The sequence below is a fragment of the Crocuta crocuta genome, unplaced genomic scaffold (assembly GCF_008692635.1).
Source record: "Crocuta crocuta isolate KB4526 unplaced genomic scaffold, BGI_CrCroc_1.0 scaffold127, whole genome shotgun sequence".
Classification (NCBI taxonomy): Eukaryota; Metazoa; Chordata; class Mammalia; order Carnivora; family Hyaenidae; genus Crocuta; species Crocuta crocuta.
Window position 1 is genome coordinate 7,463,710 of NW_027532008.1, and position 26,868 is coordinate 7,490,577.

The 26,868-nt window shown below is 52.6% G+C and overlaps 1 protein-coding gene across 4 annotated transcripts in view; it reads left to right on the forward strand.

Annotated features, from left to right (window-relative positions):
• Nucleotides 1-26,868, forward strand: part of ECE1 (endothelin converting enzyme 1) — a 63,295-nt gene that overhangs the window by 29,631 nt on the left and 6,796 nt on the right. For all 4 annotated transcript variants that reach the window (XM_077775604.1, XM_077775603.1, XM_077775606.1 and 1 more), the window contains 11 exons: nucleotides 2,147-2,268; nucleotides 3,732-3,878; nucleotides 4,959-5,024; nucleotides 6,043-6,234; nucleotides 12,763-12,905; nucleotides 14,177-14,291; nucleotides 18,895-19,005; nucleotides 20,292-20,390; nucleotides 20,880-20,957; nucleotides 22,490-22,593; nucleotides 26,640-26,750. In XM_077775604.1, coding sequence (XP_077631730.1) covers nucleotides 2,147-2,268; nucleotides 3,732-3,878; nucleotides 4,959-5,024; nucleotides 6,043-6,234; nucleotides 12,763-12,905; nucleotides 14,177-14,291; nucleotides 18,895-19,005; nucleotides 20,292-20,390; nucleotides 20,880-20,957; nucleotides 22,490-22,593; nucleotides 26,640-26,750 — 1,288 coding nt within the window. The remainder of the gene's footprint in view (nucleotides 1-2,146; nucleotides 2,269-3,731; nucleotides 3,879-4,958; nucleotides 5,025-6,042; nucleotides 6,235-12,762; nucleotides 12,906-14,176; nucleotides 14,292-18,894; nucleotides 19,006-20,291; nucleotides 20,391-20,879; nucleotides 20,958-22,489; nucleotides 22,594-26,639; nucleotides 26,751-26,868) is intronic.

The following is a 26,868-nucleotide window of genomic DNA, read 5'->3' on the forward strand; positions in this document are numbered from 1 at the left end:
GGGGCGTCACCCTGACTTCAGCAAGATGGGGGTTGATGCTCTCTGGCCAGAGAATACTGCAGTATTAGTTATGGTAAGAATTTGGGGGAGGGCAGGTGGGCTCTTCCGACAAGGGCTGGGAGAGCTAAAGTGACCCATGCTGAAAGTCAGGTCAAGAGGTGACTCATGCCCCCTGCACCGCAGGCCACCCCAAATGGATTGGTTTTCTCTAGATACCATGCCCTTGTGTGCCTCGTGTTTCCCCAAACACTCCAACTCCATCCAAACCCAAGGCTCTTTCCCCTCATTTCTACTTAGTGAATAACTTCTTGCCTTTAAAAGAACCAGCTGTGGGAGAGGGGGCGCCTGGGTGGTGCAGTCAGTTAAGTGTCTGACTCTTGACCTCAACTCAGGTCATGATCTCGTGGTTCCTGAGTTTAAGCCCCTCATCGGGCTCTGCGCTGATAACAAAGAACCTGCTTGGGATTCTGTCTCTCCTTCTCTCTGATCCTCCCCCACGTGTACTCTCTCTCTCAAAATAAATCAAGAAACTTTAAAATTTTTTTAAAAGAACCAGCCCGGGAAGCCTACCTGGCTCAGTCCATGGAGCATACAAAACACCTGATCTGGGGGTTGTAAGTTCGAGCCCCATGGTGCACATAGAGCCTACTAAAAAAAATATTTTTAATAAGAAATAAATAAAAGAACCAGCTTAGAGCTAGAGTCCCCTTGCCCCACCTCACCCCACCAAAGGGTATGAATTTTCTCAGGGCTCCACAGCCGTTTGTGTTAAAGCACCTCGGTGTCTCCCGGTCATTTCTTTGCTTGGCTGTCGTGAACTCCCTGGAGGCAGAGACTATGTGGGTCTTATTCATGTCTGTAAAACTCAGAGCCCAGCCCAATGCCTGGCACTCAATAGGCACTCCATGTTAGGGCCTTCATGAAAGAACACTCTAGAGAGGCCCCATCAGAAAGATGGCCTCTGGGAGAGGCCTTGAAGGCTATAGGATTTTGACAGTGTCCCAAACAGGAGGGCTGGGGGAACTTTTTGTTCATGTGTTTTCTTGTCTGTTATCTGTGTCCTCGTACTAGAAAAGAAGCTCCATGGGGACAGGGACATTGTCTTTTGCGTCCCCAAAACTTGTGCAGTGCGTAGCACAGAGTAAGCATCTAGTATCTATTTAGTGGATGAATGGATAAGGTTCTGCCAGAAAAGTCTTCATGGAGGAGGTGGGGTTTGAGAGAGTCTTTGAAAGAAGCAAAAGAAGGAATTTCTGGGTCCAGGAGAAGTGAATTGGAAATGAGGAAAGGTGACCAGAGCAGTGAGGAAGGGGTTTCCCAGGGAGGCAGCAAGGTGGACAGACAGGCGTTATCTGGACCTGGGTCTGAGGTGAAGGCTCAGGCGTAGGAGCCCCGGCACACAGTAGGTCCTTTATGACCTGAACAACAGGACCTGTCACCTTCACTGGGTACAGGCAGTGCCCTGCCCTGTGCTGGTGGTGCACGTATAGGAGTGTGGCCCTCAGCGGGCGGCCCCTGGACCCAGACACCGCGGACAGGGCGAAGGGGACCCAGGTCTCCCAGGCGTCCCGGTGCAAGGATGGAGATGCTCACTGCTGAGTTAGGAAGAGAAATGGCAAAAGCACTCTGCGTGAACTGTAAGTCCAATGAACAAGCCAGGACCCTCAGGGGAGGAAGGGAGAAGGAAACTCCTAGGGAATGAGGCCTTGAAGCTTCCATTCAGCTCTAGGCTTTATCACAGGATAGGCCATCTGGGCTCAGAAAACCAAGACAGGCCTCTGTCCCGCACACCAGGCAGAGGCGTCTGGGCCACGCATTAGCCAGCAGGAAAAGCGAGGTGTCCTGCTGGGTGGCCTGTGCTGCCAACCGAGGGACATGTCTATGCATCTGGCTGGCAGACAGGGAGAAACATGGTACATTCTTCTTATTTGCACTCAGCAAAAATTAGGAAGCACCTCATTTTCCCAGGATCTGCCCAGGGGCAGCTGTAAACCCGCTGTGGCTGAGTTGTTGTGGCTGCCCTGACAGGGAGAAGTCCTAGGTCTCTCTGTGGCTGAGAACACCAAGGCTCTGAGAGGGACTTCCTCAGGGCTACCCACTGAGCAACTAGGGGCATGTTGCCAACTGCTATCTCTTGTCATTCCAGAAAATTCCACAGCCAGTGTGAGTGAGGCAGAAAGAAAGGCCCAGGTATACTACCGTGCATGTATGAATGAAACCAGGATTGAGGAGCTCAAGGCCAAGCCCCTGATGGAGCTGATTGAGAAGGTGAGTTCTTGGAGCAGGTTTTCGTGGATCTCCTCCAGCCTGAGCCCCCTGCCCCCCTCTGGCTGCAACCCCCACTCTCAGGTACCACTGAGGCCCGGCTACCTCACACCTCCAACCACCTCACCCAGCTGACTGTAGAGCCTGCCGGGGCTGAGCGTGTCGGAGTGTATGTGTGTGCGCGCGCGCGTGCGTGTGCTCATGCGTCTCTGTGGGTGGGAATATCCGTCTTTGTGTCGGGGTATGTGTCAGCTCCTGTTGTGCATGTTTGCCACACGTATGTGTGTCTCTCTGTGCATCTGTGTGTGGGATGGAGGCCGTATTTATAGAAAAAATGTTTCTCTACCTTGTTGCTTCCTTTTCCTCAGAGGGTGTGTTGTGTGAGGAGGGGTATGTTCCAGAAGGACCGACTGAAAGTCTCAGATCTGAAGCAGAACCCCCGCCCCAGGGCACTTGGGTGGCTCAGTTAGTTGGCTGTCTGACTCTTGATTTCTGCTCAGGTCATGATCCCAGGTAGTGGGATCAAGCCCTGTGTTGGCTCCACGCTGAGGGGCCTGCCTGACACCCACAGAGGGTGGCCATGGATGTGTTCTAGCTGCCCCATGCTCCCTCAGGGCCCTGCCTCCTGGTTTGGCTCTGAAAAGGCATTGTGGGGTGGTGGGAGGCTGTGGACACCAGAGACCGGACAGTCCTGCCCTCCAGCGCTGGCCCCACATGCCAGTGTGGGCCAAACCAGAGATAGGGAGGAAATGACAGAATCCCAGCTCTGGGGCACCTGGCTGGCTCAGTAGGCAGAGCATGTGACTCTTGATCTCAGGGTTGTGAGTTTGAGCCCTGAGTTGGGTATGGAGCCTACTTGGAAAATTAAAAAAAAACCTCCCAGGGGCACCTGGGTGGCTCCATCGGTTAAGCATCTGACTTCGGCTCAGGTCATGATCTCGTAGTTTGTAAGTTCGAGCCCCACCTCGAGCTCTGTGCTGACAGCGTGGAGCCTGTCTGGGATTCTCATGCTCTTTCTCTCAAAGTAAATAAACAAATAAACTTAAGAAAAAAAAAAAAAAAGAGTCCCAGCTCTGAGAGAAACTAGAGACTGTGGCTTTATCAACTTTTTAAAAAATAGGGAGCCTTTTTTTCCCACATAGGCACAATTGAATTTTGTGCACAAGTGAATCCCCATGATTCAGTATCCAGCGAGCGGACAGGGCGCGGGAGGAGCCTCCTTTCCACCTGCTTCCCCGAGAGAGCAGCTGCCGCGTGGACTCAACGGCTTGCTTGTTTAGGGTACATCCCGCTCCATCCCGAGTCTCCCGTTCGCTGGGCAGACAGTCTGATCAAGACCATCCCTTTCGTTTGCTCCCGAGGCTCAGAGAGGTCAGGTGACTGTTCCAGGGTCACAGAGCAAGGAGCAGAATTCCCACCCGGGCCTCCTTGCCACCCCGTCACCTCTCCGTTCCCTCTCCCTGCAGCTAGGGGGCTGGAACATCACAGGTCCCTGGGACAAGGACAACTTCCAGGACACCCTGCAGATGGTCACCTCTCACTACCGCACGTCTCCCTTCTTCTCTGTCTACGTCAGTGCCGACTCCAAGAATTCCAACAGCAACGTGATCCAGGTGAGCTGGCCTGCGTCTCCAGGAAGGCGAGTGGGCATGTTTTGAATTTAACCTGTTTTGAGTTTTGCAAACGCCAGAGTCGGGGCAGACTTGCCCGTGGCAAAAAGCTTCTGGTTTCTGAGCCTGCATTATTTCTGGAGCCCCTGAAACATGAGATTTTTGTAGACAAGTCCAGAGAGAGCAGGCTGCTGCCGCGGGTGGGTGGGGCCACTGCAGCACAGACGGGTCCCTGGGATTCTGATCGGTCACCGTGGGCCCCCAGAGTGTGCCAACCCCTAGACACAGCTAAAGCCACCTTCAAGTCCCTCCACCTCAGCCCCCAGCCTTTGTGGCTGTGCTTGGAATGGCTGGGAGCCCTCTCTTCCTGCCGGCGCCTGCCCTAGACTTTGTATCCACATCCCCAGGGAAGCCCCAGCACTGACCTGCCCACCCTCAGATGCGGAAGCCAGGAGCCCAGGCGGGGGGCCACGAAGGCCCAGTTCCCATCCAGTTCTGCCTCTCACTCAGCATGTGACCTCGGGCAAGGGCCTCAATCTCTGAGCTGCAATTTCCTTCTCAATCAAACGAATTATAATAACACCTACTCTAGGCTCTGATAGTCGCTGTCAGGAACTGACCCTCCCCTACCTGCCAGACCCTCTCATCCTCCCCTGTACCTCATTCCAGCTCTGAGGGTTAGGTACTATTTCCCCTATTTTCCAGACGAAGAGCCTGAAGATCAGAAAGGTTCAGTGACTTGACTAAGGCTACAGGGGTCGTGAGTGGCTCTTAACCACTGCACCGCCTTGGGAGGTATTTAATTAAGTGGAAGTGCCGTGCCAAGCCTAGGAAGGATTTAGAGAGGAGGGGGGCTCTGGCCCTTCAGAAGGGCCCAGAATCCCCATGTATGGGCAGGTATGCAGCCAGTCATGAGTCTATTCCCACACTGGGTGGGCCCACCCCAGAGGGGGCCTCCCCCATCAGCTCCCACCCCTGCTGGGACCCAGGCTGGCCCTGTGTTGCCGTGTGCCAGCTGCCCCCACAGCGGGCGGTGTGCGCGTGTGACAGGAGACCCCCTCTCGCCCCTGCCCTTCTCTCCAGGTGGACCAGTCTGGCCTGGGCTTACCCTCAAGGGACTACTACCTGAACAAAACTGAAAACGAGAAGGTGAGTGTGCTTCCTCAGAGAGACTGGCTCCCAACCCACACCCCGTGACGTTTTACCCTCTCGGTGTCCCCTCAGCGTCACACCTCTGCGGGTCTTTGAAGCTGGAGTTGCACAAAGGTGTCACTTATCTGACGGGTGATCGGCAGTCCCTGGCAGGGGAGGGACCCCCACCCCCAGACTGGCTGTTTCACATTCAGGCGTCATGGGCACAAGAGGCAGGGGACGGACAGGTCTTTTGTCCCCCTTGTAGAGCCAGACGGCGGTAATGGCCGCTGCCGTCTGTGGGTGCTAAGCCTCTGGCCCTCCCAGCAAGCCCGCAGATACAGAACATCTCTGACCTTCGTTCACCTTTCTGCCTTATGGGTATTATTTCTACCTTGCCTTTTATAGAGGAGAGAGCAAGGCTCAGAGATGCTAAGTGACCCACTCAAGGTCACACAGGGGTGAGGCTGAGATTCACATCCAGATCTGCTAACTCCAAAACCCATGCCTCTCATGATGACCCAGGGAAACCTCGTCTGTGGTTCATCGTCTCTCTGTTCATCCCACCCACCTGTCCTGGCCACTTGTCCAAGTGCCCGATGCTGGGGGGAGAGTGGGGACTGAGACGGTCATGGTCCCCGCAGGGGAGGCAGACATTAATGAACTAACCACCCAGTTGGAGGCATAATGACGAATCGTGATAGCTCAAGGGCGAGGTGAGAAAGTTGCACACGGGGACCTACTTCCGATCTGGGGACACGGTAGAGGAGGGCAGCTCAGAAAAAGTGTATTGTAAGAACTGCAAGATGGTCTGTGGGCAGCTTTCCCGTGATGGGCACCTGAGCGGGAGTGTGGGCGAGGACAGCAGGAACCCCCGCACCCCCATCCACGCAAGCACCTGAGGGCTCTGTCCTGAGGTCTCTGGGCAGCCAGTCTGCGGGCTTCCCCGCGCTGGGCTGGCCCTGCCCCACCCGCCGCCCGTGTCCAGCGTGCAGCTGGTGGCACCACTGACAGATTGTGGGTGCCGGGCCCGCAGGTGCTGACGGGATACCTGAACTACATGGTCCAGCTGGGGAAGCTGCTGGGTGGAGGGGACGAGGCTGCCATCCGGCCCCAGATGCAACAGATCCTGGACTTTGAGACGGCGCTGGCCAACATCACCATTCCCCAGGAGAAGCGCCGGGATGAGGAGCTCATCTACCATAAGGTGACAGCTGCCGAATTGCAGGTAATGTGAGCTCCGGTTGACGTGGAGCCGGGGACAAGCACGGGGCTTCTGGACGTAGGGGGCTGGGCTGGGGCCTTTATACCCACTTCATCAGGTCTCCAGAACACCCCTAAGAAGCAGGGATGGTTGTCACCCCAGTTCACAGATGGGAAAACTGAGTCTCAGAGAGGCTATGTTACTTGCTGAAGGCCACATAGCTTTTCTTTTTTATATATACATTTTTTTTTAATGTTTTATTTATTTCTAGGAGAGAGAGAGAGACAGCGTGAGCAGGGGAGGGTCAGAGAGAGAGGGAGTCACAGACTCTGAAACAGGCTCCAGGCTCTGAGCTGGCAGTCAGCACAGAGCCCGACGCGGGGCTTGAACCCGCGAACCGCGAGATCATGACCTAAGCGAAAGTCAGACGCTTAACCGACTAAGCCACCCAGGCGCCCCATATATATACATTTTTTTAAATGTTTATTTAATTTTGAGAGAGAGAGACAGTGTGAACAGGGGAAGGGCAGAGAGAGAGGGAGACAGAGAATCTGAAGCAGGCTCCAGGCTTCGAGCTGTCAGCACAGAGCCTGACACAGGGCTCAAACTCACGGACTGCAAGATCATGACCTGAGCCGAAGTCTGTCACCAAACGGACTGAGCCACCCAGGCTGCATGGCTTTTCTATAACAACAGCATTTAGCTGGGGGAGGCTCTGTGGTCATGACAATAATAGCTCACACTGACTGGGCTTTTCCATGCTCAAGCCCCAGTCACATCAAGCCTGGTGTATATACAGCAACCAGTAGAGAGGAGCGTCCTGTGGTCACTTCTCCCTTTTCCAAGACAGGAGGTTAAATGACATGTTCAAGGCCCTGAGGCTCCCTAAGTGTCAGAGGAGCTGGACATTGGACTCGGGCTTGGCTCATGGGATCTCTGTTCTTGACCCTGACCCCTAGCAACCTCCTGGAGGTGAAAGGGGGTTTCTCTCTGTCACTGGGTGTAACCCATCTGTGATGCCAGCGGCCCCTCTGCTGAAGGCTGCCCCCTGGTGGCTCCTTGGGGCTTGCAGGTGGTGAGCCGACTGCCAGTTCCGTCTTTCCAGTTCACCGTGTGTCGGTGTCTGGCCTTATCCCAGGTCCCCAGGGTCACAGAGGAAACCAGCAGGGTGGCCTCGGCCAATCTTCCTGTTTGCTGCCATTGCCTAGGAATGCTCAGTGAGGCTGCTTCTCTGCTGGGGAGGGTGACTAGGCCACTTGTGTTGGGGTTCCACCAAGATGTCTCCTCCCTCCTTCTCTCCCTTGACCCACCAGGTCCTGCCCCTGCATCAGAGTTGGCTCACTTGCTCTCCTTTCAGAAAGAACACCTCGGTCCCTCCTCTCTTCCACCCTCCATTCCTCGCTCTGACAGGTATAGAGCCACCCTCAGGGCCTTGCTCTGGAGGTACTTCCTGGCTAGGGAGGAACACCAAGCAGGAAGCAGTCCCAGACTCACTGCTGAGTGCTTTGGGCAAAAGAAGGAGGGCACTAGGACCAGGGTGGCTGATAGGATGTCCCAGGTGGAGATACGGCCCAGGCAAAGCTGGGGATGAGGGCGAGAGAGCCTCTTCTGGGTGCCAGCTGCCCTTCAGGTCCCTGGAGGAGCCGGCATCAGGGTGAGCGGTGTGCGTGGGTTGTTACGGAGATCAGCAGCCTCTGTTGGGAACCATCTGGCACTGTGTTTCTGCGCTGGAGCCCGGAAGTCAAAGGCGATGCTGGCTGCGCAGTGTAACTTGGTTTGCTCCAGCTGTCCACTTCTCAGGGCGGGAAGGGCCCCCGCAGCGCCCAGCCCCCACAGTGGCCATGATGCCAACCGACTACCCCCAGGGTGGCAGAGAAGACACAGCAGCCCTGAGCACGTCCGCCCCAGTGTGGCTTCCGGGCTCTACCCAGGGTGCCTCATCACATTGCTTTTGCTCTGTTCTTTCGAGCAAGTCATAAAAATCTTTTCTTCTCCCACCTGCTGCAGAGCCCCCGAGGTGGGGCAGGATTTTAGCAGAGGTAGGGCCCTGGGCTTAGAGTCAGAAGACTGCTCTGGCCCAGCCCCACTATGAGCTGTGTGACCTTGGTCAAGTCGCAAGCCCCCCTATTTGTTTCCTTCTTGTAAAATGGGGCTTCACTCACTCATTCATACCTGCCCTTCCAAAACACAAGAGACAGACGAGAGGCAGCCCCTGGCCCCATAAGGCACACCAGTTCTTTAGTCACAGAGTTCTCTGAGAACAAGTTGAAAACTAGGGAGTGTCTCTCAGAGGCACAGGGCATATGTGCATATTAAAAAATTATGTCTAGGGGCACCTGGGTGGCTCAGTCGGTTAAGCGTCTGACTTCGTCTGAGATCATGATCTCATAGTTCGTGGGTTCGAGCCCCACATCAGGCTCTGTGCTGACTGCCAGCTCAGAGCCTGGAGCTTGTTTCGGATTCAAGAGGGAGCTTGTCTCCCTCTCTCTGTGACCCTCCCCTGCTCATGCTGTCTCTATCTCTCTCTCTCTCAAAAATAAATAAAACATTAAAAAAATTATGTCTAGCATTTAAGGATTAAGTCCTGGACCCCTAATGCCTAGTATCCTCCAAAAGAATCTCTACCTGACCTGCCCACGGGGTTTAAGAGGGTGAGATGAGGCAAAGGACGAGATTTCATTTTGTAAGCTGATGTGCACAACTCCAATGTACCGTCTTAATCGTTATTAGCATTATTCCTTTGTTGGTGGTGATGCCAGCCCACGTCTCCAACACGAAAGCAATTTGATTCATTCCAGCCTTGGACAGAGAATTCCTTGCTGTTCCCTGGTATCTGGAAATTTGGTTTTCTTCCTGTACTCCAGGTGACTCAGGAAAAATGCTCCAGCCTTCAGAGTATGGTTCTGGGCCAGACCCACCAGAATATGGATTGGTTCCAGGCTAGCCCCCACCAGAGTCTGAATTCAGATCCACGAATCAGACATCCTTCTGTTCCTTCTCTGGGGGCCTGAGGCCCTTCTCATTTCTTTCTAAGATCTTCCACATCAGAAGTTGTTTGAGGGGCGCCTGGGTGGCTCAGTCAGTTAAGCATCCGACTCTTGGTTTTGGCTCAAGTCATGATCTCACAGTTGCATGAATTTGAGCCCCACATCAGGCTCTGCGCTGACAGCATGGAGCCTGCTTGGGATTCTCTCTCTCTCTCCCTTTCTCTGCCCCTCCCCTGCGCACTCTCTCTGTCTCTCAAAATAAATAAACTTTAAAAAATATTTTAAAGTTGTTTGAGAATGAGCCCTATCCACTGCTCTAAATTCTCCAGCTAAAATCAAGTCCAATAGCATCTTCCTTTTCTCTCTTATTTGGCAAGCCTACTTGAGCCTACTTGGTGACCAGCAGTACTCTTTGGCTGCAGGTTTGGAAAATAGAGCTGACTGGTGTGCCCCATAGGATTTGAGTCACAAGTGGAATGTCCCAGGCAGTTAAAACAGCCGTCTCTATGGAAACAAGGCACACATGTTTAAATTAGGTATTTGCTAAAGCAAGATTGAAAATGTGAAAATTCTGGTATTCAACACAGACCTTATCTGTGGTTATGGGAATTTGCCCGCACAGAACACCTGCTCTACCTAACGAAATAGGCTTGTGTCAAATGCGTAGGGATTTATCACCACCTGATGGCTGTCCCCTGATTAGAATGTTTCAGTCGCCTGCAGTTTGTGAAGCTCTCTAAACAGTGACATTTTGTAAGCTTGGTGAATTTCCCAGGCGTCTTTGCCAGCAGGTCATGCAGGGAGGTGTCTCTAAGCGTTGAGCCCTATTTGACCATCTCACCTGGTCACCTCCCCATTTCACAGCCACAGAAATGTTAAGGAGAAGCCCTAGAGGTGACCCGCCTGGGGGATTCTTGCCAGAGAGAAAGAGCGAATGGACAGGCTAGGGAGAAGGGCAACTTCTATCCCTACGAGGTACAGAGCAGCCAAGCACAGTGGGGTGGGAGGGGGTGCAGAATGTTGTCCCCATTTTATTTGTATTTGTATTTTTGTGTGTGGGGGGGGTTCCCATTTTAGAGAAAAGCTACAAAATGGCTCAAGGTCCCAGAACAGGTTCATGGTGAGGACTCTGATCTCCTCACTCCAAGACTCACTCAGGTCATTGTGCTGTTGGGTGGACAGGGTTGTGCTGGAGCCCACCGGGCATGCCTCTTCCCGACCCCTCGGGTAGCTTGCGGTAGGTCCTGATGCCAGTACGAATCGCCTCCCTGCCCCCCTAAGAGCCGGCACACCACTGCCTGTGGGAGCTGCCCCCCTCTGTCCTCGGAGGTCCTTACTCCCTAGTTGCTGAACTGCCCTCTGAAACTGGAGAGACGAGTGAGCCTGGAGCTTAGATCTGCACGGTCGCTAATTAACTATGTGAGCTCAGGAAGGTCACCTTAGCTCATCTGCAAAGTCAGCATCTGTTAAGTGGAGGGTCTTGTGACTGATTTCTCACTGAGGGCATCATAGGTAGTTACCAACAGGTTGTAGATTCATCTGATATTATAGATCGATTTTACATTTCACATTATTGATCGATCTTACCATGTGAAGGCCAATTGCAATGTGTCTCTCGCCGCCTTTGTCTTCAGTTTTGCCCTTTTGCAAGGGAACAGAGAACAGAATTTAAAATCCTTCAAGCCCAGGGCCGACTCTTGGGAGACCTTGAGAATGATTACAACAGCTAATATCGATTGAGTGGTGGCCAAGTACTGGATTCTAGGTGACTGACGCATATAAGCTTTTCTGCTGTATAACAACAGTCTATGTTTGCGTTTTGTAAAATTACAGGGCAAAAAAGTAACTAATAATGACAAATCGTGGGAGAAATAGGGCTTAGAGAGTTCCAGGCGCCTGCAGTTTATGAAGCCCTCGTTGATTGTATAAACAATTCCAATTATATTCAAAAGTTGTGCCACTTGAAAGACATTTAGCTGAGTGAAATAGGCCAGTCACAGAGACGAGTACTGGATGTTTCCACTTAGATGAGGTAGCTAAAGCTGCCAAATTCGTAGAGACAAAAAAGTAGAATAATGGTTACTGGGGGCCCAGTAGGGAGGGAACTGGGGGGAATTATTGTTTAATAGGTACAGAATTTTGGTTTTGCAAGATGGAATCTGGTGGTGCTTAACGTCACCGAACTGTGTGCTTCAAAATGGCTAAGACAGTAAATTTTATGTTTGTGTATGTTACCACAGTTAAACCCAGAGGTTGTGCAAGTTTGTAATCAAAACAATAACAATAATTGGAACCTGGAGAGAGAGCTCGGCATGGCTGGAGGCTGCCTGGTGGGAAGTGGGGAGGGGCTGCTGTGGACACAGACCATGTGGGCCACTGAGCTCTGCGCAGTGGGGCTGCCAGGGACTTACTCGAAGCCGGCTCGTGCCTCTCTGCGGAGGGAGCTCTGGCATAGGCCCTCACTGTAAACCATCTTCTGGGCCCCTGGGTGGCTCAGTTGGTCGAGCATCTGACTCCTGATTTAGGTTCAGGTCATGATCCCAGTGATACGGGATCGAGCCCTGTGCATGGCTCCGAGCTGAGAGTGGAGCCTACCTGGGATTCTCGGGCTCTCTCTCTCGCTCTCTCTGTCCTCTCTCTCTCTTTTCTCTCTCTCCCTCCCTCTGCCCTTCTCCCCAGCTCATGTGCACTCTCTCTCTAAAAAATAAAACTAAATAACAACAAAACATAAATGATCTTAAAACAGAGCTGACCGGCCAGCCTCCTGTGCATCAGCTGAACTGAGAGATTTTCCTTTCTTGCTGGAGGCTGTCATTCTAAGCTTAGTTTTTCAGATGCCATGCCCAAGAAAAGTCACCCGTGGACCAAAGCGTTTGCACATTTTACTGCTATCCTTCTTGAATCTGCCAGTCATATACACCAATTGCACAAAAGTAATTGGTATTATGGACGTGCGTGTGGAGTGAAACAAACAGTATGAACCCGTTGAATCTTTACACTAACCCTATGGCATGAGTTCTGTTATGATGATGAAACCACTTTTCAGATGAGACCCCGAGGCACAGAGCGTTTCATCCACGTACTCAAGGTTACACAGCTAGTGAGCGAAGAGCTGGGGTACGAACCCAGGCAGTTTGGCTCCAGATGCAACATAGCTTTCCATCATAGGCCTGTCCGGGCTCAGTTTCTTCATCCATACAGTGGGGATAGTGGCACCTCCCACCTGGGCCAGTCATGAGGCCCAGCTGAGAGAAGACGTGTGAACTGCTTGCGGCGATGCTTGGCGCAGGAGGGGCTTGAGCAGCGGTAGCCATTACTGCTGTCACCGTGTCCCTTGTATTCCATCCTAGCTCCCTTTCAAGTTGAAGTTGGTGTTTGGCTCCTTAGAATTCTGCCTAGAGCATCTCTGGCAAAAACCAGAGACCTCAGTTTGACATCTGCAGGGGGCACTGTGCGTGCCCAGCTCTTTGGAGGCACGGTGCCCCCTCTTCAGAAGAGCGCCCTGGAGCCTCGGACATGGGGGAGAAACAGCCCAGACAGAGTCACGCCGTCTCTTCCCTTCCAGGCCTTGGCGCCCGCCATCAACTGGCTGCCCTTTCTCAACACCATCTTCTACCCCGTGGAGATCAATGAGTCCGAGCCGATTGTTGTCTATGACAAGGAGTACCTGGGGCAGGTCTCCACCCTCATCAATAACACCGACAAATGGTAAGGGACGGTCAGCGGCCGGGCAGCCCTCAGGGTCACATGCTGTTGTCCAGTCTCTGGCCAGACAGGTGTGGCCAACGACTGACTGACTCTGGAGCATGGGCCCTGGGGAGAGGCAGCCTGTTCAAATCCCAGCCCCTCCACCCACCAGCTCTGTAGCCTTGGGCAAGTTTCTCACCGTTTCCTTTCCGCTCTCCCGGCACGAAATGGGGATGGAAACAGTACCTCCCTGGTGGGGCTGTGAGAACCGAGGGAGAGTATGACTCAGGATGAGTCTCAGTCATTGTTCGCTGATATTTGTAGTTAATATTTATGGGGGTTTTTTAATTTTAAAGATTTGTTGGAGAGGTTTTTGAAAAGCACAAAAAAAAAATAGAAAAAACTTAAAATTACCCAAACACTGCTGTTGATTCTATGGTTGATTCTATGGTTTGTGTGTGTGTGTGTGTGTGTGTGTGTGTGTGTGTGTGTGTGTGTGAGAGAGAGAGAGAGAGAGAGAGAGAAAGGGTGAATTTTCTAATACATGGTTGCTTTTCCCCCATCATTGTGACCACATGTGTAATCTGCTTTTCCCTTGACCTTCATCAGGCGCATTTTCCCCATGTTATCACACACTCTCTGGGGACCTCATTCTTGATGGCTGCACAGCACTCCACCAAGCACCTACATAGTGTTATCTACTTACCCCTTCCTCTATGGTCAGACATTTAGGCTGGTTCCAGTTAGAGGCTAGATGCTCACTGTTGCAAACATCTCTTCGTGCTAAGGTGACTTCTTTGCAGAGGTGACATCAGCCACAGATGATTCTCTGTGCCCTGAGGGAGGGGGCAGTGAGCTCCTGTCATGCGGACCTTGGCGTGGCTGGCCAGAGCTTCCTTTCCTGCCCCTCCTGTTCTTAGGGCCTCTTTCCCTCCATGGCCCTCTGGCCGGGACATCTCCAAGCCGGGGACGTGGCCGCCTCCTCTCTGCTTCAGCCCAATAGCACACACCATCCAGGGGCCTCCATGCTGCCTTTTCACCACTTCCAGACAAAAAGCAGCTATGCAACAAGCATGTATTGAGGACGTGTGATGTGCGAGTCCCCACACTAGGCACTGAGGGGTTTTTGAAAGAGGACTCAGACTCGCCTTGAAGAGCTGACATTCCCGTTAGTGAGCAGTAACCTGCCAGACGGGGCGGNCAGGTCTGAGCGCCCCCTAAAGGTCAGTGGGGGAAGTGCTGTGATGCTTCTAGCTCTGGGCCCTTCTGAGCTGTCTGATCTCTTGCCGCAGCTTGCTAAACAACTACATGATCTGGAACCTGGTGCGGAAGACAAGTTCCTTCCTTGATCAGCGCTTTCAAGACGCCGACGAGAAGTTCATGGAAGTCATGTATGGGACCAAGAAGGTAAGCTTCCATGCACGTGCTGAGCACCTACTGTGTGCGAGGCCCTGGGTTGGAGGCTCTTGTGACCTTGGTGTCCCCCAGGGCCGTGGAACTCATGAGGGAGGATCTAAGCTAGCTGGGGATGGACAGAACCTTCCAGAAGGAGATGATTACACCCGATCTTAAAGGGTAAAGAGGAATCTTAGAGAGTTAGCTACTTTACAGGAAAAGGTAGCTTCTGTTTTCTTCCTTCCAACCCCTTCTCGATGGTGTTGACAATAAACACTTTCCTGTAACTTGTGTGATCTTCATACCCCTGTGAGGTGGGTGTGATCATCATCCCCGTTTTGTACAGGGAACCCCCCACCGTAATATTGCCACTTCCCCATAAATGTAAAACACTCGGTGCAGCACCTGGTTCATGGCAAGTCCGCACAAGTGTTCACTGCTGTTGGCTCCCTGAACCCCCCGGGCCCATCCTCCCAGAGTCCCCAGCCCTCCAGGACCCTCACTCCACCCCCCCTCAGGGCCCCACCCTGGTGGGAAGCTTCCCAGGCACTTCCACTTCCCCAAGGAGGTGGCGGTCACCCTCTCATTCATGTAGCCAACAGACATGCATTCAGATGACATGAGTCCCCTGTGGGAACACAGAGACAAGGGAGGTGGCGTCTGTGCCCCAATAGCCCACATCCGCTGCAAGAGGTCCTCCTGTGTGCTGACGGGACACACCAAGTCAGGGCCCCAGGGAGCAGCCATAGAGCAATAGAGGCCGAGGTGCCGGGCCTGCCCAGTGCACCCTGCCCCACCCAGGGCAGCAGCTCGAAAGACCCCGGGGGACGGGCAGAGCTGGCTCCAGCTGGGCCCTGCCCCCATGGCCCTTCCCAGAGGCGGGTGGAGGGGACAGAGCCAGTAAGGGCTGGCAGAGCATGACGGGATGTGGGTGCCTGCCTCCGGTCCTGGAGGTCACCCTGGGAAGAGTTCTCTTTTTCTTTCCCCGCCCTGTGTGCACCCAGCTCTGGCAGGAAAGGGACTGGGGGCAGGGGGGGCTGGGATAAGAGGGGCCTCTGAGGGCACCACGGGACCTCAGCCACGAGAGCTGCGTGGCCCCGCAGAGAAGGACCAGGGGGAGCGTCGGCTGCCTTGCTCAGCCAACCCGCCTTCCCGCTCCACCTGTGCCCTGGGTCAGCAGACATGACAAGACATGGACCCTGTCCCCTGGGCACTTGGCCTCCCATGGGACTTTATTCGGGAAGGGTCTGACCAGGACTGGGGATGGTGGTTCCAGAGATGCCTCTGTGTGGGGAGCACGCCCCTGCGTCATGGCTTTCCCACCGGGTACAGATGAGGAAACAGGCTCTGGGTGGTGAAGGGTTTCCCAAGTCACTCAGCAAGGAGGCAGCCAGGCTCCAATTCAAACCCAGCTCTGGATGACGGTGACCTCTCGGCAATTTCAGCCACTCACTAATGCTAATGATGATTATCATCATAATAAAAGTCATCATTACTAGATGTTGCCTTTTATAGACATTATGTCAGCCCATTTTATAGATGAAGAAACTGAGGCTCTGTGAGGGGAAAGGACTTGTTCAAAGTCGCACAGCCCATAAGCAAGGGGTGGGCTCTCAAACCAAGCACATCTGATTCCACAGCCCACGCCCAAGCTCTGCTCCACTCAGCCTCTGGTCTGCAGAAGCCAGAAGCCAAAATCGAGCTTCCTGGTGGCTGCTGGGGGCTGGGGGGCAGGGAGGCGGGCATAGGGAAGTTCAGTGGGGAAGTTTCACATTTGCAAGATGAAAAGTTCTGGAGATTGGTTGCACGGCAGTGTGAATATACTTAGTACAACTGACCCATACACTTAAGGCAGTTAGAATGGTAAATCTTGTGTGTACTTTACCATAACAGAGAGATTAGTAGGTAGGTAGGTAGAGAGAAAGAGAGAAAGAAAGAGGGCAAGCTTCCCTGGGCGAGGCTCAGAGTGCAGGGTGCTGCTCTAACCAGTGGGATACTAAGAGCTGGTGGGGCCCAGAGAGGCTTTGCCAGAAGCCAGGGCAACTGGGAGCCCCTGGAGGTGGGAGGTTATGAGCCACGGTCACTATATGCCCCATGCATGGTGTAAAGAAACAGCACGGAACTTTGGTCAGAAGCTCTGTGTTTGAAATGCTTCTTCTAGGGACGGGTGGGTGGCTTACTCAACTAAGCGTCCGATGTCGGCTCAGGTCATGATCTCATGGTTTGTGGGTTCGAGCCCCGTGTCGGGCTCTGTGCTGACAGCTCAGAGCCTGGAGCCTTCTTCAGATTCTGTGTCTCCCTCTCTCTCTCTGGCTTGCACCTCCGTGGCTTGCACTGTCTGTCTGTCTGTCTCTCTCAAACATAAATAAACATTTAAAAAAAATTAAATACTTCTAATCACACAGACTTGGGCAAATCATTTCATTGGAGCAGAGGGCTCAGTCTTCCCAAACGTAAAAAGGAATAAGTAATCCCTGCCCTGCTGACCAGGGCATTGTCTGGGATTACGCGAAGGGATCCCCACAAAGTCTGTCCTAAAGGCTAAAGCATGCCACACCCTGCACTTTATCTGCAAAAAGGAGCACAGGGCGTACCTGCATGTGGGGTTATTATGAGGATTACATGCGCTATGGCCCACACCCGATAAACCTTCAGCTAGCACACTTGCTGTTACTATGTGTCCGTCTCTCCCACTGGGTACTCTGGGCGTTTCGACTGAGCCCCTTGAAGGCAGGGGTCACGGCCGATTTGTCTCTAGGTTCCAAATACCTAGCACTGTCAGGGTGCAGAGGCACTGCCCAGAGAGCGCTGGGCATGTGAATGAATGAATGGAATGGAATGGAATGAATGAATGGGTTTATGCAAAAGGTCTCCTGAGAAGGCAGTAAGGCTCGGCCCCTGACTGAGCCATCAGGGCCTGGGGACCCCACGGAGCCTGGGAGTTCGAGTCCCCCCTATCCTGACCTTCTGCGTGGGCAGCCTCGGCCCAATCTGGGCACAGCCCATGTCCAGCTAAAGGCAGGTGGGTTGTGGGGAGGACAGGGCATCTGAATGGACACATGGGTGGGAAAGCTTAAAGGAACTTAGACCCCTCAACTTATGGAAGGCTGAGATGCCTTTTACTTCCTTCCCTTCTTCCTTCCTTCCTGGAAGAAATTTAACTAAGGTAGGATTTACATACCGCAAAATGAACCGTATACACTAAGTACACAGCGTGGTGAGATTTGACCAATGAAATCGCCCTTCCAACCAGCACCCCTTTTGAGATAGAGAACACTCCTGTCACCTACTTAGCCAGTGTCCTCGGAAGTTTCCTTCGGTCCCTCAGGTGGGTGTGGACAGGTGTGGGTGGCATGGTACACACCCACAGGTGTGGGCTCTTTCGTGTCTGGCTGCTTCTGCTCAGCTAATGGCTGTGAAATGCATCCGTGTTGTGTATCAATAGTTGATTCCTTCCTGTTGCCAAGTAGTTCACTGTTGTATAAAAATACCACATTTTGTTTATCCGTCTGCCTGTTGGTGGGCATTTGGCTGTTTTCAGTTGGAAAACTATTACGAGGCAGGCGCCGCCCCAAGCCTGCTGTTTGTTACCACCTGTTGTGTCTTCAGGGTCAGGAGGCCACACAAGGGCTTTACACAAGTAGGGTGAGCAGGGCCACCACCCACGATCACGGGGACTGTGCATAGCCAGCGGGCCGGTGGGGCAAGCTTCCCCTCAGTTCCATGAGGCTACAGCCTGAGGCCGCCCGTCTCCAGCTCCCCAGAGATGTCCAGCTCCCCAGAGATGTCTCACCTCGTGGGCGAGACCACAGGCCACAAAGGCACCCGCCCTGCAGCATCGCTTTGCTGGTCCTTCCTCCAGGGGCTTTACATGGGGTTGGGTCCTGGGGCGCCGGGGTGGCTCAGTCGGTTAAGCGTCTGACTCCGGCTCAGGTCATGATCTCGCAGTCCGTGGGTTTGACCCCTGCGTCGAGCTCAGTGCTGACAGCTCAGAGCCTGGAGCCTGCTTCGGATTCTGTGTCTCCCTCTCTCTCTGCCCCTCCCCCACTCATGCTCTGTCTGTATCTCTCTCTCAAAAAATAAACAAACATCAAAAAAGAAAAGGGGGTTGGGCCCTGGCCTCCTGGGAAGGCTTTCTTGTTGCACAAGAATAGAAAAGGTAATTTCTCAAGTCTTTGCCCCCAGGATTCTTAGCTCCCGCCCCCAGGGGACAGGGCAAAGTAGGGATGGGGGTGTAGGGTGTCGGGTCAGGCATGTCAGAGTTCTGTCACTGTAACACCCCTCGCTTGCCGTGGGACCCTGGACCAGTGACTTCCCCTTGCTGAGTTTCTGTGTCCATTTCCTCATCAACTGCCTTCCAGTTCATTCCAGTGGCTCCTTAAGATACTATTTGTGACATGCTGTGCGCAGAGCCTGGCGTTCAGGAAATCATAGATGGCAGTGATGAGGAACATTCTGCGGCCTCTTGGTCCAGTGCCTAAAATAACTTCCACTCCGTCAGAAAAGGTCTCCTGGAGGTTCTGGAAGGAAGCGGCCCCAGCTGCTGCTGCCTCCTGGATGGACAAGGGTTGGGAAGCAGGACGGTACAAGTAACCCCTGTCCCTTGTGTTTCCAGACCTGTCTTCCCCGGTGGAAGTTCTGCGTGAGCGACACAGAGAACAACTTGGGCTTCGCCCTGGGCCCTATGTTTGTCAAAGCAACCTTTGCGGAGGACAGCAAGAGCATAGTGAGTGCCTCCCCTCCCACACGGGCTGTGACATCGCACCTGCACTAGCCCCCCGTGAACTTGACAGCCCATACTCCCGTCTGCCCTGGGCGTTTCCTACTCTGGGCCAGGGCTCCAGCCTTAACTCAAAGTTCGTGTTTTCTGAAGCCTTGAACGTAAGCATGAAGCCTCAATAGCTACTGTAATTGAGCGGCAGGCACTTTAGCTATATCACTGCCGTTTAACCCTGCAAGGCCTTGCCGGCCGTCTCCACCTCCACCTCCGAGGGGAATGAAGGGCCCAGCGAGAAAGTGTTGGCAGAGTAGCTCTGGCCTAAAGGGTGACATTTTTCTTACCCTGCGGGTGACATGTTTTTCTGGCCAGGCAGAGGAACGTCATGGCTAGGTGTGTGAAGATGGCCAGGCCCCTGTCCAGGTCCTGGACCCGTCTCCTCTGGCTGGGTGACTTGGAGGCAGGTCAAGTCACCGTTTCTCCCTTCACCGTTAACTTGGAAGTGAGGCTGTCCCTCTCGCAGCGGGAGAGGAAATGAAATACCACACACAAAACACGGGCTCTGTAAACAGTGGCTCTTATGTTATTGTTATCGTTATGTTGTTACCATTTTTGTTACTGATTTTAAGTATCTGCAGTCAGATGTTAGCAAAGGGAGACTCCCATTCCTCAGGCAACTGGCCTGTGAGCCGCCGATACAGAATCTTCATCTAGTTCTGTCAGCTGTCAGCCCCTCCACTCTCTGCTGTGTGACTTCCTTCCTCTGCTCTAGAATCTTTGGCCTCCAGGCCTGCCTGTGACATTATCGCCCTCAGAACAGCTGGTCACCTCCAGCCTGACCACAGCATTTCTGAAACTGCTTCTCAGGACTCGGGTCTGTAGAGTTTAAAGCCCATTCCATCAATAAAGGGATCCTGTGGGCCAGTAAGTCTGAGAAAGACTGAGACTTTTACACTCTCCAAAAGAACTCCAAAAGAGCCCCTTTAGTGCATGTTACACACTAAAGGTTCTGAAAAGTCCTGCAGAGGAGAGACTCTTCCAACTTCCCCAAAGCTTGTCCTCCGCGTATCTGGCCGCGGAGCTCGGTTTATGGAGGTCCGGTCTGGTCCCGCAGGACTCGCCTGTTCTGAAGAACAAGGCTGGGGAAGGGGCTGGGGCTCCCCTTCTTCGCCCAGCACTCAGGAGCCTGAGGTTTTGAGCTGAAATCTGAGTTTAGACTCTGGCCCAAGGCCTCCCTTCTGCATGGGGTGCCCGTCCAGTGCCCGGACCTCACTGGTCTGCTTCTCTGTCCTCAGGCCAGCGAGATAATCCTAGAGATCAAGAAGGCGTTTGAGGAAAGCCTGAGCACGCTGAAGTGGATGGACGAAGACACTCGGAGATCGGCCAAGGAGAAGGTGAGGCTGGCCGGGTGCCTGAAGGGATGGCTGAGGCTTCCCTCCCCCAGGGCCGCAGCCGCGGATGGAGGAGGGTGCTTGAAGGGAGCCCGGCCCCAGTTAGTGAGCACAGTGTGGATGTCATCCTGCCTTTAGGGGGTGAACAGTCCAGCGGGATAGAGAGACAGCCTTGAACTCATGATTGCTTTAATGGTTATGTAAAAACAGACCGTGTGGAGCATGTGAGAGAAAAATGCAGGGAGAAGTGACATGTCTAACGGAAGGGACTTGATAGAGTCCAGCGGGGGACAGCCAGCAAAGGCTTCCCTCGGGACGTGACATTTAAGCCGAGGGCCAAAGGGTAAGTAGAAGTCAGGCAAGAGAGGAATCTTTCCAGAAAGCGATGTGGAAGCCCTGAGGGGGAGGACCTGTCCGTGTCCTGGGGTCCCAGAGCCCAAGTCCGGCTGCCACTGCTGGGCGCTCAGTGTCTGCTGTACCTCTCCTGTCCAGGCAGATGCAATCTACAACATGATAGGCTACCCCAACTTCATCATGGACCCCAAGGAGCTCGACAAAGTGTTCAATGACGTGAGTAGCTCCCACCTGCCCCCTTGTGTTCCCGGATGCCCCTGGAGGTCTGCGCTTGGGGATGAGCAGAGGCAGGCTGGGTCCGGGTGGTGTGCTAGAGGCACCTTGACTATCAGGACATCTCAAGATGCAGCGGTGGGAGGTTGTGCGGATGGGCTCTCTGCTCCTCCTCTCCTGGCCCCGCCTCCCCGGAGCCGCCGGCAGTTGGTGCCCAGCCCTCAGTACCAAACAGTGCCTGCCAGACATTCCATTTCACGGGCAGCTCCACTGATGAGTGGGAAATGATGGAGGTGAGCAGACCCTAGAAGGGAGAGACAGAATTGACGCCCCTAAAATATCAAGGAGCCCCTCATACCACCTCTTCCTTCCCCCCCCCCCAAGTTCTCTCCTCTACCCAGGGTTCTCCTCCCCCTTCCAGAAAAACCTGGACCTCATCTGGACCTTAAATGCTAACGGAAATGCGGAAGCATGAATCCCAAATGTACATGTATGCTTAATTGAGGCAACAAGGGTGGTTGGTATATTCCTGGGGGTCAGACCTTCTGGCAGGTCATTCTTTTAAATGGATTATATTTCTGCCTTAAAAGATAGTTTTATATCTCATTGTGATTGAAATTTGTGAATTCGGGCATTTTTGCAATTATAATAACCTCTCATCATGGCTCTATTTAAAACCTAGGAATATTAAAATCACTTCTGAGAATATGGAACTGACTCATTCTGCAGCCTTGTTTCTTCAGAATAATTTAAGATGCCCCCAGGGCGTCACAATACAAGATCTAGAGGCTCTTGCTGGTGGCCCAGGCACAGCCCACAGGGTCAGAGCCCTGTCCCCAGGGGCCCAGCATTTTACCAGAGCCCTGACGAGAAGCCAGAAAGCCCTGGAGCCAGTCTGAGGGAGAGCCTCACCCCCTGAAAGGAGCTGAAAGGCTGGGCTGAGTGCTGAGGAAAGTGTGTGGTGATGCCTGTACCCTGACACTTCAGAGACCCCTCCCAGCTTGATTCAGGGCTATCCAGAGTGGTAGCCACTAGCCACTGCTACTTAATTAATTAAAATTAAATCTAAATACACTAAAATGTAATTAAATGTAAAAGTCACACCAGCCACATTTGAAACGCTCAGGAGGCACGAGTGGCCGGTACCCACCATACTGGATGACGCAGGCATAGACCATGTCCCTCGCCACAGAAAGCCCTACGGGACAGCGCTGGAGGGGCTTCCTGCCTAAGGCCCAGGTGCTGCTGCGGGCCCATGACACTGCCGGCTGTTGAGCGGCCCTGGTGAAGCTCTTACTGCGTCCTCGAACGGGAGAGGGGAGGGTGCCAGGCCCCAGCAGGGTCAGGGCCAAGGCAAGAGCCCAAGCCTGCAGTCCCAAGCCCCCCATTCTAGCCTTTGACCTGAGGACCGATCCCTTCACCTTGTGGAGTCTCGGCTCCCTCAGTTTTAGAAGAAGGGGTTTGCCTTCAAGGAGCCGAGCGGCCTCCTGGCCTGGATACACTCTGATCTTGTGCTTTCGCTTCCCCTGGTCCAGTACACTGCGGTTCCGGACCTCTACTTTGAGAATGCCATGCGGTTTTTCAACTTCTCCTGGAGGGTCACTGCTGACCAGCTCAGGAAAGCTCCCAACAGAGACCAGTGAGTCCGAGGGCCCTGCTGGGAGGACACTGGGTGCTCCGGGCTAAGCTTGCCTCTGCTGCACTTGCACCATGTGCCACCGTGACTGTCCTAAGTGCCATCCGAGGAGTGGGCACCGTGGTTTTCTCACTCTTTAGATGCAGGGACCAGGGACCAAGGACGTGTGCCCAGCCAGGAGCTGGGACGGGCCCGGGCCTGTGTGCCGCCGGTGCCCAGCCTGTTGGCAGAGCAGCGGCCTCTCGACTTGAGCGGGCCTGGCCTCACACCCTGGTCCACGGCTCCAGCCTTTGGAGCCTTTGCCTCATTATCTGCAGATACGATGGGAGGGGCCGGTGGACACTCAAGTGTGAGAACTTCTGAGGACTGTCTGGCACAGAGGAGGCCCTCAGTTAGGGAAGATTCCAGATGGGCCCCCAACAGCTGTGGTTCTCAAACCTCACTGCACATCAGGACCCTCCGGGGAAGTTGTTTTTCAGTGTTTGTGTGTGTTTTCCTCGGGAAGGTTTTGTTTTGGTTTTTTTTAATGTTTGTTTGTGAGAGAAAGTCTGCGCATGCACACGTGGGAGGGGCAGAGAGAAGGGGACAGAGGGTTCCAGATGTACTCTGTGCTGACAGCAGAGAGCTCGAGCTCTGAACTGTGAGATCATGACATGAGCCGAAACCAAGAGTTGGACGTTCAACCCACCGAGCCACCCAGGCTCCCCTCCTCGGGAAGTTTTTTTAAACACAGCTTCCGCCTGGACCTCAAACCTTCTTAAAATAATCTGGAATGAGCCCGGGTATCTGTCATTTTCTGAGCAGTCTCCTTGGGAAAATGTTCTGTTGTCAACGCAGCTCTAGTTCTCAAAATAAGCTCCCTCCACGCCTAAAACATTTTGCAGAATAAATCTCACCAAAGGGTGGAAGCAACTTCTCTTTGTCTCTGGTGCCCCCTCATGGTCAACAGAGGTTTGAACATCTCTGTGTCTTCAAGTTTCCTGTCTCCAGAATGTGGCACAGGTTCCGAATTTATCTGAAGTCTTTAACTTAAAATTTGTCATTTAAATTCTGCCTCCTGCCCATTCATGTAGCCATGTGTTTTTTAAAAATATGATGTTTTGGGGGCACCTGGGTGGCTCAGGTTGAGCGTTCGACTTTGGCTTAGGTCATAATCTTATGGTCCATGAGTTCGAGCCCCACGTTAGTCTCTGTGCTGACAGCTCAGAGCCTGGAGCCTGCTTTGGCTTCTGTGTTTCATTCTCTCTTTCTGCTCCTCTTCCACTCATGCTTGCTCTCTCTCTCTCTCTCAAAAATAAATAAACTTAAAAAAATTGTTTAAAAAGAAACATACAATGTTTTCAATTTCCCAATATCTTTCCATGGCTTCCGTTACCCACCAATGCATCTCTGTGGCGCTTACCTGGAGGAGATGGAGTGACTGTCTAAGCTCTTGGAGAAAATGTTCTTCCTGTCTCACTCTGCTCCTTTTTTTAAAAGTTTATTTATTTTGAGAGAGAGAGAGAGAGTATGCACCTGGGGAGGGAGGGCAGGTAGAGAGAGAGAGGGAGAAGCAAATCCCTAGCAGACTCCACATTGTCAGCACAGAGCCTGATACAGGGCTCAAACTCACAAACCATGAGATCTTGACCTGAGCTGAAACCAAGAGTTGGTCACTTAACCGACTGACTCAGACACCGTAGCACTCCACTCCTTACTGACCTTCCCCTCCGTACCAGAAAAATTATCAAGTGGACAGATGTTACTACCATCAGGTTCCCTTCTACATTCTATATATATATAGAATTTTATTTAAATGTACTATTTTCTTAAAAAATATTTAGTGAGAAAAAGGTATTATTTTACTTTTTGCCTGTTTCTTTAATATCCAGCTTAATAGAAGACAGCTGGATTCTATATCTGCTTCTGTGTTCAGTCTATTGACAATATCATGTTTTAAAAAAAGAAAACCTAGCCTCACGCAGATACGAAGTTGGCAATGGGAGGGATGCTTTCATAGCCTGTTCTGATACTTGTGCACACTCTCTGTTGATACTACACCAAAACTCAGCAAGTAATAATTTGTGAAAGGTTCATCGCACTGTGGAACCTGAAACCATAGTTGTGAACTTTTCATACCCTGTTACACTAAAACCCCTCGGTCTGTCTCGCACTTTGAATGGATCTTTTACCCAGCCATAATCTGTAACATCACACATTGGTCATTTGGAAAGCAATGGCCCGCTGACTTTTACATACCTTCTAAATAGTGACGTTTTCATTATACAGTTTCCCAAAAAATGTACATTTGTTCATACCACGGTTGACCTCCTGAGAAAAGTCTTCTAAGTATTGGGAAGCTGTCAAGTTTGTTTGACTGCTACAAGTTCTTGTAATTAATTTTACTAATTAAGTAGTTAATCTTGCTTGAAACTTCAAATTTTTTTCTTAATTTTTAAAAAATTCTGCGGTGCCTGGGTGGCTCAGTCGGTTAAGCGTCCAACTTCGGCTCAGGTCATGATCTCCCAGCTCGTGAGTTCAGGCCCTTCATCGGGTTCTGCACTCACAGTGTGGAGCCTGCTTGGGATTCTCAATGTGTCCCTCCCCAACTCATGATTTCTCTCTCTCTCTCTCAAAATAAATAAATAGACTGAAAATTTTTTTAATTTTAATTTTTGTAAGTAAGCTCTATGCCCAATGAGGGTTTGAACTCATGGCCCTGGGATCAAGAGTTGCATGCTCTGGAGGCACCTGTGTGACTCAGTCTGTTTATCATCCGGCTTCAGCTCAGGTCATGATCTCACAGTTCATGGGTTTGAGCCCTGCCTCAGGCTCTGTGCTGACAGCACAAAGCCTGGAGCCTGCTTCAGATTTTGGGCTTCCCTCTCTCTCTGCCACTCCCCTGCTTTCTCTCTCTCTCTCTCTCCCTCCCTCAAAAATAAGTAAACATTGGAGCTCCTGGGTGGCTCAGTCAGTTGAGCATCTGACTTAGGCTCAGGTCATGATCTCACAGTTTGTGACTTCGTGCCCCGCGTCGGGCTCTGTACTGACAGCTCAGAACCTGGAGCCTGCTTTGGCTTCTATATTTCATTCTCTCTCCGCCCCTCCCCAACTTGTGCTCTGTTTCTCTGTCTCTCAAAAATAAATAAATGTAAAAAAAATTTTTTTAATAAGTAAGCATTAAAANCAAAATGGAGCACCTGCATGGCTCAGTTCAGTTAAGCCATCGACTCGATTTCAGTCAGGTCATGATCTCATGGTTCGTGAGTTTGAGCCCCATTGGGCTCCACACTCACAGTGTGTGATTCTCTCTCTCTCTCTCTCTCTCTCTCTCTCTCTGCCTCCTCCCACCAAAATACATAAATAAACTTAAAAAAAAAAAAAAAGAAAGAAAGAAAAAGGTTCCTAAGTGGAATGGGTCCCCCCGGTGAGGAGCACGGTGACCTGGAGCCGCTGGTGTCCCTGCCCCGACTCACACTTGGGCTCCAGAAGCTTCACCCGCTGTTGCAAATGTCAACGTGGCCGAAAAGGCAAATAAGGACTTCATATTATCATGCAAATAGTTTTGACCTCGAAGACTCCCACACAAGGGAATTGAGGACTCCTCCAAGGGTCCACAGACACACTTTGAGAACTGCTTGGCAGCAGTGGCCTTTCTTTCTTTTTTAATTTTAATGTTTATTTGTTTTGGAGACAGAGAGAGAGACAGAGACAGAGCATGAGTGGGGGAGGGGCAGAGAAAGAAGGAGACACAGAATCCAAAGCAGGTTCCAGGCTCCTGCTGTCAGCACAGAGCCGATGCGGGGCTTGAGCTTACCAGCTGTGAGATCATGACCCGAGCTGAAGTTGGACACTTAACTGAGCCGCCCAGGCGCCCCGGCTGTGGCCTGTCAATGGCTCTGTCGGAGCCTCGTGTTGCACCGTGCGGTGTGACATGGGATTTCACTGACCCCTTCTTTGCAGGCAGTTGGGGTTTTTCTGGTTTTCCCTCCAAAACAGTGCTGCTAAGGACGTCCCTGTACTTGTGTGCACTTGGGGCCGGGGTTAGGGCCCTTGATNTGATGTTGCAGGTGGAGCATGACCCCGCCCATGGTGAACGCCTACTACTCGCCCACCAAGAACGAGATTGTGTTTCCTGCCGGCATCCTGCAGGCGCCTTTCTACACCCGCTCCTCACCCAAGTAGGACTTTTGGGGTGCCCCCGCTCCCTCTCCTTCCCCCGCCCCTCAGTGGACACCCGGCCCAGGGAGCTTGGGACGTCCACGCCCTGTGCGTCCCTCCCAGGGCCTCCGGGATCCA